This window comes from Erpetoichthys calabaricus, chromosome 9 (genome assembly GCF_900747795.2).
Source record: "Erpetoichthys calabaricus chromosome 9, fErpCal1.3, whole genome shotgun sequence".
Classification (NCBI taxonomy): domain Eukaryota; kingdom Metazoa; phylum Chordata; class Cladistia; order Polypteriformes; family Polypteridae; genus Erpetoichthys; species Erpetoichthys calabaricus.
Window position 1 is genome coordinate 182920716 of NC_041402.2, and position 21363 is coordinate 182942078.

General features: G+C 38.3%; 1 protein-coding gene across 3 annotated transcripts in view; it reads left to right on the plus strand.

The window, feature by feature from the left end:
* Positions 1–240: 240 nt before the first annotated feature.
* LOC114656928 (gelsolin-like) overlaps positions 241–21363 on the plus strand; it is a 36991-nt gene continuing 15868 nt past the window's right edge. The window contains exons 1-12 of one of the 3 annotated variants that reach the window (XM_028808556.2): positions 241–404; positions 11624–11831; positions 13215–13369; positions 13629–13790; positions 16075–16224; positions 16467–16559; positions 16654–16786; positions 17907–17995; positions 18566–18781; positions 19423–19556; positions 19759–19849; positions 20073–20099. In XM_028808556.2, the coding sequence (XP_028664389.1) occupies positions 11639–11831; positions 13215–13369; positions 13629–13790; positions 16075–16224; positions 16467–16559; positions 16654–16786; positions 17907–17995; positions 18566–18781; positions 19423–19556; positions 19759–19849; positions 20073–20099 (1443 nt within the window). In that variant the 5' untranslated portion in view covers positions 241–404; positions 11624–11638. Of the gene's footprint in view, positions 405–566; positions 729–11623; positions 11832–13214; positions 13370–13628; positions 13791–16074; positions 16225–16466; positions 16560–16653; positions 16787–17906; positions 17996–18565; positions 18782–19422; positions 19557–19758; positions 19850–20072; positions 20100–21363 lie in introns of those variants that run through there. The other 2 variants (XM_028808557.2, XM_028808559.2) reach the window with 2 other exon arrangements.

Here is a 21363-nt window from a genome sequence, read left to right on the forward strand (position 1 = left end):
GACCATTCCCAGAAACCCGCATCTGTTTTCATTAAATTAAAAAAAAGTTACAAATGAAGTAGTTGAGCTAAATACAAGATCATAACAAACGATTATCAATCTTATTAATCTTAAATTGACCGACTAAAGTCCGCACCGCGTCCCACACGAGAGGGGCGGGGTACTGGTGCCGCTACTCTCTGCCGGATATGTTCTCCCTTCCTCCGGCTGGGTGTGTTCTTCTCCGCAGGGAGTGGCTACCTCATTTAATGCAGACTTCATCGCTCAGCTAAGGGTGGCAGGCTTATATTGGCAGGTTTGTTTGCAAAGAGGGGAGTCGCCTATTAGTCCTACGCTGTGACTGCAAGTGAAATCTCCTCACTTCTACATCTGTCTGCGTTTCTTCCAGTCCGGAATAATTCCAGGTAGGAGACAAGCATGGCCCGTTGGTGTTGTCCATGTACAAACTAGCAGCGTTTCTCGCTGTGCGGTTTATATTGTCTGCATTGTGATTGAGGGATGTAGCTTTCCTGGCGAGCTGCGGGGTCTCGCACAGCCTCAAGTGCAAGCTGGCCACGAGCGCGCGCGTGTGCGTGGATAAGGCGCGGGCACTGACGCCAGGGCGCTTCCCCGCTGCTGCTCGACGCACAGTCGTCCACTGCCTTTCGTCCTGAAGAGTTGTCGCTAGCTAAGTGCGTCGAATTTGCTTTGGTGAACGCTAATATTATTCCAACCTTTTGTTTAGAACCGTAAGTATGCACTTCATCGCTTTTTTTCGTTTTGGTCGAGAACTGTGGCGCTTGTGGTGAATAATAGTGAAAGACCTAACTCGTGGTGGTTACATGCTTGTGGTTTTCCAATTTTATTTTTGGCGTGGCCTTGACGTTTAGTAGCGAGAAGAGCATACTTTTTTTTCTGGATTCCTCTCACAAATCCGTTTTAAATTGCAGGGAAGAAGGTGTGGACTTGGCTTTGAAGGCAATCCCCTTATATGGTTGTAAGAGACGACCAAGCCTAAGCTTTTGATGAAGTTTAAACGCCGCCTCCCTACGCAGTCTTTTTTTCTTTAATACCTGAGGCTATTGATTTTTAGTCTCTTTAAAAAAGATGCTCGAGATACGACGTTCACAAAATCCGTTCTGCGTAAGCTTCTGCAGTACGTTGTTCGAATTTATCGATTCCCAGATTGTATGCGGATAACATGGCCTTTTAAGTCATTCTTCTTTTCGTTTGTAATCTTTAATATCTAATTGTGCTGTAATTTCTAGAATCCTGTTTTAAACTTGGCGATGCCAATTCCCATGCTGCATGGTGGCTCACTTGTTAGGATGGCTGTCTCACGGGTCCCGCTTCTTGGGTTCGAGTTCCGCGCCCACTCGTGGCCCGTGTGCATTTCGCTTGTTTTTCAAGATGTGCGACTTTCCTCCCATATCCCCAAAGATGCGTATGTTAAAATAATTATAGGTTCTAAATTTGCTCTTTGGCGGTAGTTGGGGTTTCCCTGTCCAGTTGTTTTTTGCCTTGTGCCCAGTGCTTCCAGAATTGCCTCTGGCTTCTCGGAAGCCTGATTTTTTGGATGAATCGGGTTTGCGATTGATTTGGCAGGTCTTTTGTCATTTTTTTCTGGGATGAAAACTGAGAGCTGGGCTTCAAATTGTAGTTGTTTCTGCTTCCTTTTGTGTCTGTGTCACCATAAAAGAATAAGTTTGCCCCTCTTTGTTAAGGACGGCAGGGGTATTGTAGGGGGAGTCACTTGAGTTAATGTAAGCTGCATGATGAGCCTGGTGTTTAAATTGAAATGCGACTTGATGGCGCAGTGGTAGCGCTGCTGCCTCGCAGTAAGGAGACCTGGGTTCGCTTCCTCCCTGCGTGGAGTTTGCATGTTCTCCCCGTGTGTGCGTGGGTTTCCTCCCACAGTCCAAAGACATGCAAGTTAGGTGCATTGGCGATCCTAAATTGTCCCTAGTGTGAGTGTGTGTGTGAGAGAGACCAGCAGTGGGCTGGCGCCCTGCCCTGGGTTTGTTTCTGCCTTGTGCCCTGTGTTGGCTGGGATTGGCTTCAGCTGACCCTGTGTTAGGATATAGTGGGTGACTTGATGGCAGGGAAATTTTACAGTAATGCGACAGTAAATGTATACACACAGGTTTTTGTGTTGTGAATATAGCTAAGAGCTGGCTAAGTTAGGCAGACTTTATTATCTGAGAGGAAAATTTGTGTGCAGCAGGTAAGGTATTGTTACAAATTGACAGAAGAAAATAAGCCAAGACACAACTGACCACCAGTGTTGTGTGTGTATGTGTGTGTGTATATATATGTATGTATGTGTGTGTGTGTGTGTATATATTATATAATACACACAAACAGAAGATTTCTAAAGGAAGAATAATTTAAATGTACACAAGTTCAGCTCCCACCCATATGAGTAACATTTCAAAATGCTTAGCCCTAGGAAAATAGTTTTTAAATCTGTTTACTCTTGAGAACCCAAGTCAAACTTGATGGCAACAGCTGAAATGAACAGCTACCTACTGACAATCAAGTTGTCTATCTTTTTTCTCTTTTTAATATGGCTCAGCGATATTTGGGGGGGGGGGGGGAGTTGATTCTGCAAACAAATTTTACCACTAATTTCTACATTAAGATCGCATATTTGTAATGCTGTGGTTGCTAAACCAACATATAAAAGCAAATAATTTCAATAAAACACAATCATTTTGTATTTGTCCACTTTATAACAGTTGAGTTTCCTAAGAGAGTAGCTGTGTCTGCCTATCCTTACAAATTTATTCTGTATTCAGATCAAAGTTTTAGACTGTTCTCGGTGATTTGTCCTTGGGTTGTGGTGTTCTACCCCTCCCACTCTTTTGTTGAGGAAATGGGAGGAGATGAACACCAACAATCTACAGCCATATCCTTGGTGCTCAAGATTTTTAGCTGTAAAAAGGAACCATTGAACAAACTCTTGGAAAAATAGGGAGGACAGCCATGGACCAATCTTATAAAAAGAATCAAAATGATCCTTGCCTACAAATCTCAGGATATGTCTTTTTGCAAATGTTGCGATCAGTCATCTGTTTTATATATCTACCATCTCCTTTAAATTGAACCACAAGCCCTCCTGATAACAGGCGGTGTGAAGCAAAAAGCAGCTCTTGATGGGATAACCGTTTCTAACCTGGTATATATTCAGTCTGTTTACAGTCAGTCATCAAACAGCATTTCTGTTTGTAAGGAAAGTCTAGTTTTATGATGAAACCCATGTGGACATATAAACACAATGCACTTGGCAAAAGTAATGTATTTTGAGCCTTAAGCTTTGTAAGGTAGCTTATTTTATGCTCCGTTATGCCATCACCTCTTAAACTTTTTTTTTTTTTTTTTTTTTTTTTTAAAAAGCTGCTTCAATCCGATTTTGCACATGTATAGGATAAAAAAAAAAGTGTAATGGAAGACCTAAAGACATTATGCTCACTGGTAATAATGTTTAGGAAGACCACTGAAATAACCAAAGAACTTTCTTTGGAAGGGTTGTAGTACTAGGGTGTTGTACCGTGTTAGCCATTATGAATGTAGAGAAAAGCCAAGTAAAATGACCCCTTTTTATTGGCTAACTGAAAAGATTACAATATGCAAGCTTTCGAGGCAACTCGGGTCCCTTCTTCAGGCAGGATGTAATTTGGAAGGGTTGGTAATCCTTTTTTTTTTTTTTTTTTTTTTTTTTTTTTTTTGTTTTGTTAGTAAGGTGAACAGTGCTTTAGAGAGTGGTCACTTATCAGTATATTTTTAAAATTGACTAAAGGTAACCTGCCTATAGGCCTGCTGGAACAGCAGATGAATTGGATAGGGTTTTCTGAGTGACCTTGTATACGTCGGAATAATTTGTACTACTTAAATAAACCTTTTACAGGTAATGTGAGGAGAACAATATTCGGTTAGCATACTTTTTAGACCATGTTGTTTTGGAAATTCTCCATTAAACAAGATGCAGTTTCACACTTCCCTACTGTTGTGATTTATGGCTGACCAATCTTGCATATACTGGCCAGGATAACCCACAGATCTTTGCCCTCCCTTATAGGTGGCTGCAGCAGCTGAAGTGACTCATGTGTGGTGTGTAATTTTTTAAATTTCCTTCCTTGTCTGTTTTGGTTTCCATGGTTACATTTTCATCTCAACCAATCTGATATTTCTGTCACTATAAGACAAGACTCTTTGTAAAGTGTCATGTGGTATATCTGTGCCAGGCCTGCGGTCAGGTGCACTGTGTGTTTCCCCACCCCCATTTAGTATAACTTCAGAAGGCTTGGTGGTAGTCTTCAATGCCATGCTTTCTGCTTGACAGTGAACAAGCTGGTATTGTATTGTAAATGACTAATTTGCCTTTATACTAGTGGCTTTTTTTTGCCCTTTTAAAGCATCTGGCAAACCTGTTCCTTGCATTCATGGGATTTAACACCTGGGTCTTTTGTGCATGATCAATTGTAATAACTATTTTTACTTATCTTTGATCCCATCTCTTAAAATGCAGTACAGATTGAAATAGCATGGTATAGTATTTTGTGTGTCAGTGTTCAAAAAAGCATTTGCTTACCCACATCAAGAAATTTTAAGGAAGTCATTTGAGTATTGTCGTTGAGCTGCGTTTAGTCTGAAATGTTTGCATCTGTTCACACAGTTGTGCCGTTTTGAAATGCAGCATGGTAGTTACAGCAAAGTATATGTAGCAGACAATGAAGAAATTGCTCCAAATATTTCATAATTGGAGTACTTTAAGAGAAAGTGAAACATGTAAAATCTAGTACATTTTAACGCCTTGAAGATATTTATATTGGTTTTGAGTTTTATAAATCAAAGATCCCATTATTGCAATAGTGTTCATGTAAACCTTTTAAATAAATTTTGTCCGATCGAGTGAGGGTTCTCCCCCCATTCCGGTCTCTTTCTGTGCTCATGGTCTCCTGGTGTCTGCACCAGGTTTACATATAACTTGCCTGGTTTGCTTGTTGTATTGCTTAATGACTTCATCTAGTGTTCATTTGAATTTAAAAGTGAATGAGTAGCTTTGATTCAAGCAATAACCAACATTTGAATCGCCAGTCTTCTCTTGTTTCTTGAATATTGCAAGTCTGAGACATGGTGTGATGTAAACATACTGTGTAGTAGTTTACCATCTCAAAATAATGGGCATCTTGCATCTAATGAAGAGGTGGCAGAATTAATTTTGTGTACTGTGTTAAAATTTGTTACAGAAGTTCATTGCTATTTTATAGATCGGGGCCAATTGTACTTTCATGTGGCTGAAAGTTGGTGGCTCTGAGGCTAAGGATCTGTGCTGGTATCCAGAAGGTTGCCGGTTCGAATCCCCGTCACTGCCAAAAGAGCTCCTACTCTGCTGGGCCCTTGAGCAAGACCCTTAACCTGCAATTGCTCCAGGGGCGCTGTGCAATGGCTGACCCTGAGCTCTGACCCCAGGTTTTATGCGAAAACAAATTCCTAACACAAGAAATTGTATAAGGCGAAATAAAGAACAAAAAAAAACAAAAGTTGATTTGCTCATTACGTAGATGAAATGAGTGGATAGATTTTTGGTATCTTTGAAATATTTTAAGATGCTTTATTGTAGGATCTTTTTTTGAGTGATGTGTAGTATTGAGTTATTCCCTATGCCCTAAATATGCTCTATTATATGCTGTCACATTTTAAATTTAACTTGGTTATCAATGCAGAAAGCTGTTTTGTAAGCGCACAACTAAGTGGCGAGGCAATTCCTTCTATCCCTGTGCTGTTGGGCTGGAATCTTAATTGGGTGTGTAAAACCTTGCCTTTGCCAGGTTATTTGAAATGTGTTCAGTGCCATCACAGTACCCATTTCCTGTACTACTAACTCCATCTATTCAAATATGCTACCTTAAAGTCGACATTAAAGATTCTAATCAAAGAATTTGAAACTGAAACATTTTGAAAATGTCTGCATGTTTTTAAACCTTGTGAACCCAGACTTGAGAGGGAGGGATGTGTCGTTTTTTGTTTTGCATTTGTTCAGCATTCTTTGATTTGTTTTAGGGTGTTCTAGTATGCATAGAATGTACCCTTAAATCAACCGTATGAATATTGTAGGGCCCACTCTGTTTATCCTGTGTGTCCCCACCACTACTTCAAGTCATGGTGCAAAGACTTTTTAGGCATCTCTGGTTATGATTTTGTCCTCATTTTTATAACTTTGCATTTGCCAGTGCTTAGAAATGGTTTTCAAGTTGTGAAAGACCTGACATTTTTCAATTGGCAATACTTTTTCAGTTTTGTCTTTCAAGTTCAAATTTGTAAACCACCTACACTCCCTTACATCAGTGTCCTCGCTCTACACTGAGGTTATTTGAAACTTTTTAGGGCTGCTTTTGTTTATATAGGCCTAGTAATAAATAAAAACCCCTTGCAGGAGTTAAGAGAACCTTTTAAGAAGGATTGTGATATTGCTGAAGATAGATCTCTATCATTAGCAAAAATATACTGAGCTCCGCAAAGTTCCTGATATCAAGTTGGAAATATAGCCAATACCCATTTTCCTATTTTGTCCTAAAGGGGGTATGATATGAGGCCCTGGAACAAAATCATCTGCATTACTTTTAATTTAAGTTCTTTTTTAAAATACACCACAAAAAAAATCTGGATTTGCTTCTCATACTGTGCAGTGGTGCCTGGGCGTGTGTGTGCGCGTGCATGTGCTTTTTCCAGTTGTCCTTAAGTTTGTTTGCAGGGCAGGATGAAGGAATCCTAGGAAGCTATGAGTATGCACATTAACATCCCACTATGGAGAATGTGACTCATTCAAGTTCCTTTTTTTTTTTTTTCTTCTCCCTCCTCCTTTTCCCCATTTTATGATCAAGTCTCCGTCAAGAGGTTTTTGTAGAATTAAATGAAACAAACTGCAGTCTCCGAGTGAACTCGATGCCTGTGTAAAAACAGACCACTGAAAATTTGTATATGCACAATTATTGCAACGCTGGAAGCGAATGACCTAATAACCTTTGACATTGTTGCCCACTGTTTTTTTTTTTTTTTTTTTTTCTCTGGAATGGGACAGAGTTTGAGGGAGAGGCTATAGTGCACAGTCACTTTTGTAGTAATAGGAACACTGAATGGGTTTTGACTAGGGTTTATGAAATATTCCTTAGCCTAAATAACCACCAAAATCTGATTGTGGAAGTAAACGATGCTGAAAAAAAATTTAAAGTACTATACAGTTAAATGGTAAACCATTTAAAACTGAAATTTGAAAAAGTCCTTTAGGCCCCTGGTGTGGCTGTTTTGGTTAAATGCTGGATATTTCAGTTTGTGACTTGATTTTCATGGTGGCTAATAGTTTTGCAGGTTTCATGATGTTTTGGAAAAGCATACCAATAAGGTGTTCAATTACATGCCCCCCACCCCCCTTAGTGATTTCACTGACTAGTAATGTTCACTGTTTTGCAAAAATTAGGCAGTCCTTTTCTTTGAATTTCTTTCCTTCCTACCCCTGAAACCACATGAGACAATTTTGGTAATATAATGATTTGTTTAAAGAGAGACTGGCCGTAGAAGATGTCAACATAAATGGAAAATGTATTGGGCATTGTGCTGTTAGCTTTGTCTGATACCCTATTAACCATGAATATACCAATAAATCCACTCCCTATGGGCCTGTAATCCCAGAGCATGGGGATTAGGTTCTCTTTCTCATTGTTAAGCATAGGATTGAATTTCTGGTGGGAGCCCATTGCCACAATAGCTCAAGATAAATCTCAGCAACTTGAGGTTTGCATGGCTCTCATAAACCTATGAAGCCCCTCTTGTTGTTGACAGCCGCTTTGGGGGTAGTGAACTGAACAAAGAAGAATATTCCCATCTGATGTACATTTATATCATGTGTAGTGTGGTAACACGTGCACAAATAAAGTAGACTTGTCTTGGGGGGAATTAAATTTTATAACCAATTCTCTGTTCCACAAAGATCTGTTGCAGATCTGCTGCTCCTCATACTATAAATTTGGTAATGTTGTGGTTTAGGGGTAAATTTTCTGCGCCTTTTTGTTCTCTTGCAGTCTGTCAATTTACATTCATCTCTCTGGACTGGCTTTTGATAATTTTTACAACTGTTGGGCTTTGTTTGGTCAGATGTGTTGGCTGGAAAGACTAAGCCTTACTATTTACTTTTGTTGCCTTGTGGACAAAAATGAAACCTCTCTGTCTCCGGCACCATGTGCTGCACAATTTAAGTTTGAAGACCGTTTTATTCTTTTTCTCATTTTTCTCCTTAAGCATGAGTGAAAGATGTTCATTTTTAGTGTTTTTTTTTTTTTTGTTTGTTTTTCTTTTTGTAGAATTCTACTTGGTAAGTATTGCAAAGCACACAAATATTAGGGCAACTTTAACTACTGCCTCCTGCGATGTTTTAGTTCCTGATGTGGATATGGTGTTTCCTAGGCATCACAGGTCAGAAAACTGTACATTTAGTTGGCTAAAATGGAATAATAGGATTGTACAATACTAAAATCTGAAAGTCTTTGTAAGCTTTGTGTCAAGCTAAGAAATGTGTGTGTGTGGTGTTGCTGTTGTTTTTAATGCATTTTGTGGTGTAATTTTGTCCAAGTTATGACCGGTACTAGTTCCTGACCTCTGGGGTGACCAAATGCTAAAGATGTTTTGCTGATCATTTTGAACATTCAAAATGTAGTTTTAAACTGAATACTCAGTAAAGTAATGCTTCTGTTTGCAGTTGTTCATTTTACTGTACCAGTACTGCTAAAGTTCTTTGTTAAAACGATCATATTTCATAATTTAATCTTTGTAGAAAATGTGCTTTTAATATAAAATTCACAAGTGTAGTAGGTAAATGCTATACTATCTGGGGACTATGCCATAACAGTACTTTTAAAACATTTATAAAATGTTAATTTTTCTGTAGCCAATTTTAACCTAATGTGTAACTATTAGGTTGCTAGTTGAAGGTAAACAAATGTTTAACTGGAGCTCTTTGTATTGTAGATCAATCAGGGGGGTATTTTTCGTACGTGGATTAGTCGTTTAGCCGGATGTAATCGTTGATGATTTGGCCTGATCTTGGATCTGCCGGCTTTTCGAAACTCTTGGTAGCAGTGTTGTCATAGCAACTCATCCTAATCCGCAAACGTGCTCAGAGCAGGTTTGTTCTACGTAAACAAGAATTAGTTTACACACGTGATCAGTGATGGTGCATAGAAGTCATCCAGTCATGGCTTCGCTGTTCATGAATGAGCGACCAATTGATATTGGTGCGCAAATTATACAAAGAGAATTTCATATAGAGAGGGTTTTGCAAGATCCTTTATTGCTCCTGGAGGAAATTCTTTTCGAAAGATACCGCTTTAGCTGAGGGGGAATATTGTACCTCAAAAATTTATTAGCACCTTGTATTCGAAGTTAAACTAGGCGAAGTCGGGCTCTCACAACCACACAGACAGTATGCATTGCTTTGAGGGTTTTTGCAAGCGGCACTTTTTATTTTTTTTTTATATACTCTGTTAGATTTTCCGCATCACGAAAAAGTGCAGTTTGCCAGACAATTGGTAAAGTCTGTTTGGCTCTGAAATATTTCTTTCAGGTTTTCATAGTGTTTCATGGACACTTGCGTGTGCAGACAATAAAAGAGGCGTATCATGCCATTGCAGGTAGGTAATACACAGGCAAAAACACCCATAGTTCCATGAAGAATCTCAATCAGCCTAACATTCTCATTACCAGGATTTCCAAATGTGATTGGGGCACATGGGACTGATCAGAGTGGAGTTTGATCAAACATTATTTGGAAAATGTACCTCTCCTCCTGATGAATAATCAGACAGTGTCTTCATCAAATATTTGACCTTCGTCAATATCTTGTTGGTCAGACACAGGTTCAAGGGATATGACATTCCCTGCAACTGACCCAACAAAAAAAAGGGCTATATGGAACATACCTATGGCACACATGGAGGACAAATATATGCAGTGACCATCCTTTACCTGAAATGAAGTGACCACTGCATCCTGCCACTGGTTCTGAGGAGGAGCTTCCCCCTGGAATGCCCTCAGAAACTGGGCGATGGGCATTTTGCTGGAGAGCCAACTCTTCTGCAGGGGTTAGGTCTGGACCGCGTGGACCTCCAGCTGTTTTTTGCTTGTCTGCCTTATTACCTTTTAAAATTTAATGTTTTTTTATATTATATAGTTGTATACCAATATTTACCAGTTCGAAGTATATTCTTGTACTTTAACCTGTTCCCATGTTCTCCTTGTGCTCACGTTTTGATCTGGAATTATGACATATTAAAGAATTAATCTGACACACAGGAAATGAAACGCTGCATTCAGTAAGTACAATGCACACTACTTAGCATTTAATTTGGCGGCCACTTTTTGTCAGCCGTCTTTTCTGGTTTGGGCTGCTTTTGCAGTGTTACCCCTTGTGCTTATTAAATCTTGAAATTCTTCATGTCCTTCGAATAAAAGGTTCTTGCGCCGCGTGTGTGAAAAAACAAAAATAAATAAAATGCACCCGTTCTTTCGTCATTTTGTTACAGCCTATCAAAGACTTGCTGATCATGTTTACTACAATCAATATATATGGGTTTTTCACTCCGGGCGGGCATGCGCATTCATCTCGTATGATTAGATCCAGCTAAACTAATTTAATACACGGCTGCGTTTGAAAAACCGACCTATCCCGGATGAGTGTCACCAGCATTAACTTATCCAAGATGAGGCACCTGATCTCCGATGATTTAAGCGATGTACGAAAAATACCCCCCAGACCTCTATTTCAACATTGAATTACACTGTGATGATGCAGATTTAAAAATGTCAGTCCCGTGTTTGTGGTGTGCATTTTATCTTTTCATATTGCATTGTAACTTGCTTTTTTTTTTTATATTTGGTTAAAGTGCCACCTGATCATTTTATGCTTAATGTCGTTATAATCGAATTTACTTCGCTTTAGTTACAATTTGTCTGTATTGATGCTTTAAGTTGATTTTATGTACTTGTCTTTTCCCTATTAAAGCTGAGTTTGATAAATCTAGTTTTAAGCTAATGTGAATCTGTTTTAAAAGTAAAGCTGCAAAAATTGACGTTCCTTTTCTGTAGTTGAGATGTGCTCACATTACCGGCCTCTTTACAGCTTGTAAAAACTGACAGTATACATACTGCACTTTTTAACTCGATTCCAAATTAAGTTCTTCGGAATCTCCCTATCACACTGGCAAAAAATAGATGCCAGCATGCCACTGCCCGTATCAATGCCAATTGTACACTTACAGTAAAGCATGTAAACCTCTGAAAGTTTGCTTAACACTTTCTGGGCATGAGAGCATATCCAATGACTTCTGATTTGGATTTGGGGAGAGAGGGTGAAAGACTAGAAGCAAATGAAAAATGAACATGTTTGAATAAGTTACTGTTTTTTTTTTTTTTTTTTTTTTTAATTGTAACATCCTTTTAAATGTACCAGTTGGCAATCTTATTTCTTTTTGCTAAATGTTACTTAACATGATTAGTTCTTCTAGTGGTTTACAGCAGTTACCATTACCACCACCAGCGTATCAAACTAATTGACATGGTGTTTTTCAACAAAACTGTTCTGTTATCTCCCCAGGTCTGATTAGCCACAATGGTGCAACATCCAGAATTTGACAAGGCTGGCCAGAAGGCTGGGCTTCAGGTTTGGCGTATTGAAAAGATGGACCTTGTTCCTGTCCCTGAGAAACTGTATGGTGACTTTTTCACTGGAGATGCTTATATAGTTCTGAACACCATCAAACAGCGGTCTGGCAATCTGCAGTATGACTTGCACTTCTGGTTAGGTAGGCAACATTGTTTCTAGTATTGCATTTTTGGATGTTAATATCTTGGTTAGCAGTCGTAGCTCAATGTAGCTAATGCTTCAGTCTCTAGAAGTATTTCTAGAAGTGCTCTTGTCTTTCTAACTGAACCTCTTACCATATGAATAATGCTGCTTGGATCCAGATGTATACTTTAAGTCAATTTTCCATGTCTTGTAAAATGGTGAGGTTGTAGAAACATGTGTATGCTAATGCAGTAGATTGTAATGCCCAGTTAGTTGCCATGTAATTTCTCTAGAACTAATAAATGTGGTGTTGGGACCTCTTACCCATATTTTAAAAAAAAAAAAAAAAATTTTCCCTCTATGAATTCTGTAGTTTTTTGTTTCAGGAAAATTACAATTTTAAATAAGTGAAATTGACAAAATGCAGGTCTTATACGTTCCGTACCCTACAGTCTGTTAAGCAAGGTATGAATGGGATTGCTACTGTACATAATTGTACAAAGTTAATGAAGACAAATTTGAGCAAATGGTACACAATGCTGTATGTGAGGTGTAATACATAATGACCCATGTTGGTTCTGCACTGAATTGTTTAGCTATTGACAAAGCAGTGCAAAACCTTCTCTCTACAATACCCCATCAAACTTAAAAGGGATGCTGTGGAGAGGGTAAGCAGCTTTAAATTTTATTGGTGTGTCTATCACTGAATTGAAAGTACAACTCCACCCTTTTTTTGACTGATGTCAAGAAGGCTGTCCAACACCTACTTCCTCAGACATCTCAATCTGTTCTCCATAACTTCGATGGGTGCATCCTCGCTGGCTTACATTCTGGTACCACACCTGCTCTGCTCAAGACCATAAAACCCTGCAGAGAGTTGTTACTTTTGAAGACGGTGAGCTGCCAACTATAAAATGTGTCATAACCTAGAATACCAAAAACACCTGCTGGGATAACGGATGATGGCTCTAAGTTTAGATGGACAGCGACTTCTCCCTTCCCGGGGAATCTCCTGTGCATTCTGGAGTGACTTTAGGAGAGGTGTTTACCTCACAAAAAGCTGTTTTTAATATTGGGATATGGAAGAAAAGCCCTGAAGAATGTTGAAATATTACCAGATTTGAAGTTCTGTGCAGTTCCTGTTCAATATACTTCATGTAATATGGAGCTTTATATAGTGTATATACGTTTTGAAGCATTTTTTGGCTGAATAATGCACATGTCTGTATCACAATTTCATTTTTAATTGAAGGAATCTCTTATGTAATGCATTTCTAAAGCCTGCACAAAGTGGTGCTTGAACTAGAAAAGAGGTTTTTAGCTGGACCTTAACAAGGTCTAGTATGTAAAATTCAGTTTAGTGGTCATTCATATTAGTCTTGTTTAAATCTTATTATAGGTGATTTCTGCTCCCAGGATGAGAGTGGAGCAGCAGCCATCTTCACTATTCAGCTGGATGACCACCTTGGGGGCAAGCCAATTCAGTACAGAGAAGTGCAAGGCCACGAGTCCAATGTGTTCCTTGGCTACTTCAAATCTGGCATCAAGTACAAGGTAAGCAAACTTACTGTAGTTACAACCTGAGCTGTGAGTGGATTTTTATCAATATCTTGCAATAAATTGCTAGCATACTAACTGTAAATTCATGGTTAAAATTCTTAAAAGTAACTTTTTTGGATTTTAGCTTTGACTGTTGATCGTGTAAACTTTTACCTAATAGTATATAATGCCCACAAAAAAAAATACGTATTACATAAATTTTACTAAAGTTAAGCCTTTAATTCTGACTTTTTTTTTTTTTTTTTGGATACAGGAAGGTGGTGTGGCATCTGGATTTAAGCATGTTGTTACAAACGAGGTGGTGGTTCAGAGACTACTGCATGTAAAGGGACGGAGAGTCGTCCGAGCAACAGAAGTTCCAGTCACTTGGGACAGTTTCAATCAAGGAGATTGCTTTATTCTGGATGTGGGCGATGTGAGAATCTTTTATTTTTTCATTCTTTGTGAGGCACAAGCATGTAATTTTCAAACTAGGAATGAACAACAAAACATTTTTTTGCATTAGATTAGTCGCAGTCTTTGAATTTTTTCTATATGGAGCAGCAATGTTTTGGCAGAGTCTTCCCATTTTTGTTGGTGCCCTTCAAGCTTTTGAACTATTTACTTGGAGTCTCGATTTTAACAACAACAACATTTATTTATATAGCACATTTTCATACAAAAAGTAGCTCAAAGTGCTTTACATAATGAAGAAAAGAAGAATAAAAGACAAAAAAGAAATTAAAATAAGACAACCTTAGTTAACATAATAAGGAGTAAGGTCCGATGGCCAGGGTGGACAGAAAAAACAAAAAAAAACTCCAGAAAGCTGGAGAAAAAAATAAAATCTGTAGGGGTTCCAGGCCACGAGACCGCCCAGTCCCCTTTGGGCATTCTACCTAACATAAATGAAATAGTCCTCTTTGTAGTTAGGGTTCTCACGGAGTCACTTGATGCTGATGGTTATACAGACTTCTGGCTTTTAATCCATCCATCATTGTTGGAACATCATGGTGCTTTGGGTAGATGGTGGTGGCACAAGCCACCACCAATAGGACACCGGAAAAGGAAACAGAAGAGAGAGTAGGGGTTAGTACAGATTTTGAATGAATAGTTATTATAATGAATTAGATATACAGAGTATCAGGATTAAATTACAGTGAAGTTATGAGAAGGCCATGTTAAAGTAATGTGTTTTCAGCAGTTTTTTAAAGTGCTCCACTGTATTAGCCTGTTAAGAAAATGTTATTAACACTGGATTTTTATACACCTGCCCAGTTCCTTTTTACATAGATTTTAGTGAACTCTTATTCATGGGAGAGGCTGATGTGATGATAAACTAAGAGTCAAGCCTTCCAAATAGGTTTGTGCTTTACAACTACCAAAAACTGCTTTCACTGTGGTCTGGTCTCTGTTCAGTCTCAATCATTTCTACCCATGTATGTGAATAAGACCATGAGGTAATTGATTTCCTCCTTTTTGTCGTTGCTGTGACCCCTTAACAAAAGTAGGAAAAGTCCTTTTATGTTGTGGGGTAGGGTTATGACCCTCAACTTGAGGTTTTGTTCTTACTTGGGTACATTACACTGGTTTACACCAGGCATTCCAGAGATGATTACCAATAAGACCTCCACCATAAGTGGTGAAGGTGCAATGCTGAAGCTTCTCAAGCGGACTACTTGAAACTGCTGTGTCTTGATTGCATCTCAAGTTCACGAATTTCATAGAGATGCTGTTTGCCAAGAGCCCTATACCTTCATTGATGTCTTTGTGTGGCATCTATTCTTGAGCAAATTTAGAGACTGAATTGCACACTGTAGCTGTCCCAGTAGTCCATGGTGTGCTAGTGCCCTGACCCAAAAGATATCCCATGATCCCTCAAAGATCTGATCAAAAACAGTTGGTTTATTCTGCAGATAGGCCAGAATCCATTTCTCCTTTTGTGTCCTGTTCAAAAAATTCCCAGGGAGCATTTTTGTTTACCTGCATTAAATCTCTAAGTAAAACCAACCTAAATGCTGAGTTAAGGGTAATTACCCACATTTTTAAAAAAAGGTCTGTCTTTATACTAGCTGTGCTACCTGTCCAAGATGGCTGGAAATCTAATAAACGTATACCTCCTTGTTAGAATTTGTAGTGCACCATGCAATGTGTAGGTCTCTGTGTTATGCCATTTGGTATGGGAAGCATATAAGCAGTGTTAATGTTTTGATGTGCCATCGTTCTTAAGAACCCAAACTAGGCAAACACTCCAGTGGGAAGAGAACACCAGAAGTGGGTCAGTACAGCACTAATTAAGATAACTGCAGATAAATGGGTAATCTAATTTAGTGGGAACTGAACATCTTTCAGTAAAAGGGATTGGCAAGATTTAAGCGGTATTTTGGAGACTGGCTTGAAGACGCCATAAGTGAGCAGACGTTGGAATATATATAATTTTTTTTTTTTTTTTTAACTGAAATGAGTTTGTGGAGAGACTGACTGACTAGTAACGGACTTACCAGTTCAAATGGTTACAAAGACGTTTTTTAAATAAGGGGATTTTTAGGATTTACCAATATCTAAATTCAGCTTCACAAAACATTTCAAATGTTCCTATTTCTAGTAATTATTGCCTATGCTCAGAAAATTAGTGTATTCGGTTTTTTGTTCATGTACATTAAACATCTGAAACCCAAAAGTTACAGAATCTTCTGACTCGGTCTCCTTTTTGTTTACAGGAGATCTTCCAATGGTGTGGATCAAAGTCAAATCGCTTTGAGCGACTGAAAGCTACCCAGGTTGCCAAAGGAATCCGTGATAATGAGCGTAGTGGCCGGGCTAGGGTCTTTGTGTCTGAGGAAGGCATGGAGCGTGAGAAGATGATTGAGGTAAAATGGAAACTTTAATTTGTGTGTAGCTGTACTTGGTTTGTTATGGGCTCTGTGATATCTCCACTCCAAGTTGGAGATGTTTGACTTGGTGGAAAGATTGTGAAAATGATTATGGTCATAATTGCTGTTTTTTTTTTTTTTTTTTTTTTTTTTTTTTTGGCATGCTTGGAGTGAATGCTAGAAATCCCTCCTATTGCTTTACTGTAAAATACAGTGCTGATTGGTTGATCTACTCTTAGGTACTGGGTCCCAAACCTGATTTGCCGGAAGGGGGCTCAGATGAGGATATAAAAGCTGATGCTGCCAATAGAAAATTGGCTAAGCTTTACAAGGTAGGCCTGTAAATATCACGTCTTGTGACTGTTGTAACTGGCTTCATTCAGATGAAAAGTACATGTTAAATATTTTAAAATGTTTCTTATGCAGGTGTCTAATGCTCACGGAGCAATGAGCATCGCACTTGTAGCAGCAGAGAATCCTTTTACTCAGAGCACCCTGGAGAGTGGCGATTGCTTCATATTGGACCATGGCTCTGACAACAAGATATTCGTCTGGAAGGGTTGGGATTGAAATTGGTTTTTCTTTTTTTTTTTTTTTCTTTTTTATAAACTTGGTATAGATTCAGTATTTGCCTTATTTGATCAGGTGTTTCATAATTCCCTCATTTTTAATATTTTTTTGCTTTGCTTCCATGTTTTTCCCCTGGTTATGGTGGTAACAAAGTTGGGCAGACTAGAATTCTCCAGCTTTAGCAAGAGCCCATCTTCTTAGGAGTTCCCATGCATTTCCAGGATAACCATCAAAATATGAAGCCTTTTATGCTAGATCAGAGTCAATTCTAAGGAGTCCTGTTCAGTACAGTACCGTATATCTTTGGAATGACCAGTGAGCATCTTCCTGAAATTTCTAGCTTCTGAAAGTTGAGGCACTGATTTGCATCACTGTTCTTTAAACGATGGTGTATAATCTGATACTCCCCAGGAGTGTCATGATCCAACCAAAGCCTGGTTCACTGATATTCATTAGTGCTTGACCTTGCCTATGAAAATTTTCATAAGGATAAGCTTCTAGACTATGGATGGATGATATGCAGTACCAAATTATTTGTAGATAAGGCATGCAACATATATCAAATATCAGCTTTCCTAAGGCTAAATTAGGTTTTAACTAGAAAAACATTAATGTGTTATGAAACAGATTACCAAAGTGCAAAGGGGCACAGTAGTTTAAGCAACTACTTAAACTAGTTTCCCTCTAATCCTCAGTATTTACAAAAATAGGAATATTGTGCTAAGCTAATCTTAGTCAGTGACTCCTACTGTACATACATATCCTGGACACCACATTTGTGGCTACGTTTTTTGTTTTTTGATTAGACAGATGTATTTCTAACAGGTTTCAGTGGATAGTCTGATTAGTAAATGGGTCATTTTATGGTGTCCAAAACTTGATTGTCTGTAGTTGGTGACTGAAGGCTTTTTCACATTTTATGCTATGCTTCTGTCCACTTTGACAATGTTTGTTCAGCCGTAGTAACTGATTTAGTTAGTAGTAGTCTTTATTCTCTTGGTGTGTCTAGGTTCTGAAACTTTTTTTTTTTTTTCCCCCTTAACCGCATTGTGAATTAACGAAATGGAATAATAGTCAGTCTAACCTAGTGTCCCTTATACTTTTTCAAGGGATGCAAGCCAATACTGATGAGAGGAAAGCCGCACTTAAAGCAGCTGAAGATTTTATCACTAAAATGGGTTATCCCAAATACACTCAAGTGAGTATTTACAGACGAGACTTTTAATTGGGTAAAAGGAAATATTTCTTGAAGAGCTAAGTTGTTATGCTGGTGTGTGGGTTTTTTAAATTCATAACTATATACAGTACAGTGTAGCTCCTGGTACTTTATAATGTTTCCCTTTTCATTTCTAGTTGGTTGATTTTTAGTGTTACTTTGCCCATACAATCAAGATAGAAATAAATTAATGAAGGAACTGGGCCTTGAATATGAAATATATGCTGTTAATGGCCCAGGTGTTCTGTATGAAAGTGTGTACAAGTTTGCATTTAATTGTACTTTTTGTCAGAGCAACTGGATCAACAGGCTAAATACGGTGTGTGAACAGACATCCTTTGTAAAATGTCAGAGACAAGTCAATTAAACGTGTGTTTTTAGTTAAATGCTTTGATAATTCTGAAAAGTACCTTTGCCAAATTACAGGACACCTGTCTCTTGATCATTTTGGCAGGATTTATTCTGTTCTGCTGTTGAATTATATCGTATTTTTAGTCTTTTATCTAGTAAACCCCTTATCTTGCCTCTATCTTGTTCTTATTTCCACTTAAGATTCAAGTGTTACCAGAGACTGGTGAAACGCCTCTGTTCAAGCAGTTCTTTAAGAATTGGCGTGACTTGTACCAAACCGAAGGACTGGGTGTCGCCTATGTTTCTGGTCACATTGCCAAAATTGAGAAAGTGCCATTTGATGCCGCCACATTACACGACTCTCATGCTATGGCTGCTCAGCATGGTATGGTTGATGGAGGTGATGGTGAGAAGAAGGTAAGTAGCATTTACACGTTTTAGAGTAATTTTATTCAGATGTAATAAGCAGGAGGAAAAATACTTATGTTCCTTACATTAAGTCTTGGAGGGGAAAATGTGGAAAGGAAAATTGTGCCTTTTTATGAATCACAGTATTTGTAAATGTTAGATTTGTAAGTTTCCAGCCTGTCCAGGTTTTGTAATAAACCGCTGATGCTGATAATAGGAGGTTCACCCTGTGCTTTTAATGCTGAATGTATGTTCAGTGCAAAATGTTAAAGGAGCAGACTAAATGGCTTCTTATGATACTGATGCTATTAAAGACTGTAGTCCTTGTGTCAAAAACTGAATTTATTTAGCAGGGATATGCAGCATTTTGATTAAACCATATAGCCCTGGAGTTTCATTACTAAATGTCAAACTATCTAAATGCTAAATATAAATTGAACTGGTGAAATAGTAGGTTCAATGTGTGCATACCTGCTGAATAATTCTAGATTCTCTTGGTTATAAGGCTTTTTAAATGTGCATGGATATTTTCAGATGGAAAGCTGTAGTTTTGTCATTGTGCTAGATGTTAATATCTTCTGTGGTTTTGTCTTTTTGGATTTTTTTTTTTTTTTTTTCCCTCTGATTTTTAAATATTTTTGTCTTTGCAGATATGGAGGGTTGAGAGCTCTGACAAAGTACCTGTAGATCCTTCTACATATGGACAATTTTATGGTGGAGACTGCTATATCATTCTGTATAGCTATAAGCATGGTGGCAGACAGGGCCATATCATTTACAATTGGTGAGCATGCTTCTCTAGCTTTTGTTTAAAGTGTTTGCAGACATTTGTTTTGGGAGTAAAGGTTCTTGGCCCCAAATTGTTTGTTTGGTTTCAATGTAGCAAAGGAAGCTATTACTGATGTTTGCTGCAGTTTTGAGATTATTTCCTGGCACCTTTTTGTTTGTTTGAAACCTTCTAATGAAGACTTCTTTCAATGATGCAGGCAGGGTGCAGACTCGTCCCAGGATGAGATTGGAGCTTCGGCCATTCTCACTGCTCAGCTTGATGAGGAAATGGGTGGCGGACCTGTTCAGGTAATTATACATGAACTAAAATTGAGCAATCTTCGGCTGGTGTTCAAATTCTATTACATAGTTTTAAGTAGCTTGTGTAATTTCTTAATTTCCCTAGTACTTGCGTGTCTTGCTATTCTAAATGACCCTGGGATTTATTTATTTATTTTAAATTGGCTGTTTTTTAACAGACTTTTCTTTCTGAATGTGCAGGTCTCCATTTCATACTGTTGTGTTCTTTTAGGTTGAAGGCTCTCGTTTTACTTCTCAGGTATTCGTTTCCTCTTCATTTGGTAATGGTTTGTGCTGTTGTACCTTTTTTTTTCTTAAGAATAAATTGGGGAGCATCTTAATATTCTCAGCTTAAAGAGGATGGTGTATTTTTAAACCAAAAATTGATTACTACTTGCACAATATAAAATGTTCTGATTGATGGGCTGTGATCCCATGCCTGCGTTCTTCAGCCCTACTATCTTTTATAAGGCTTTGTGGAAGTGACTTCTGGGTTTCTGCTTGCCTTGCAATTGCATTTTTTGTTACTTTTCTGTGCATTAGAGTGACTGCTTTAGGGTTAAGCCCATAAGATTTAGAAATGTGTTTAATAGAACCATGTCATTATCCTTTTGGGTGTGATGATGCACCCTTGTCTACTTGTCTGCTTTGCTGTCTGATGCAATAATTTATATTGAGGCCCCCATTTATAAAGAACATTACATGGGACTATGGAATAGGTCAGCTGTACTAATGCACAGTGGAGATCTGCATTGGCAAGTTTCTTGGAATTCCCTACACTGCATGCAGCTAACCCACCACTTTCTTCAGCTTGTAAGTGTATTTTTAAAGCCTGTTTTAATAATATTAATCACCTACATGTTTCTCATTTCGTTTTTTTAGTTACTAACCTAGAGAGGCAAGTTTCACACAAAGCTTGCACTACTATCATTAACAATGCAATGCAAACATAAGCTAGAAGGCTTTGAGAAAACCAGGAGTTGGACAGTACATAACCTAATTATTGAACTGCATTTATTTTTTGATTGCAGAATTAAAACCAAAATGCAAGTTTTTCTCTGCACCACAAACTCGCAGGTGCATCTTGGTTCACATCTTGTGGAACAAGACCAGAGCCTGTATTTATCAAGCATCTCCAAGTAGGAAAAACTATCTTAACTGGCTCAAATGTCAGTGATACAAATTTTGGTCTTGATTTTGAGAGCAGGACTAAAAGCATTTTTATCATTTTTGCCTGATTTTTAGAAAACTTAAGTTCACCAGGATTTAGGAGAGCATGTGCGTGGTCCTAACTTGCTAGGTGCTGCCAGAAGGTGCCATTCAGCCAGAGATTCACCCTTGCATCCTGGGAAAGGCTGAATGTTTTAGGAATGCTGGACAACAATCATAAAATGTTATCAGTCTGACGGAGCAATCGTGTAACCGATTTAGTTCATCTCTATCTACACGGATAAGCCATGTGCCGTTGGTTAAAATGAATGTGTTACATGTAAAATGCTGCTTTGCATTTGTGATTATTTGGG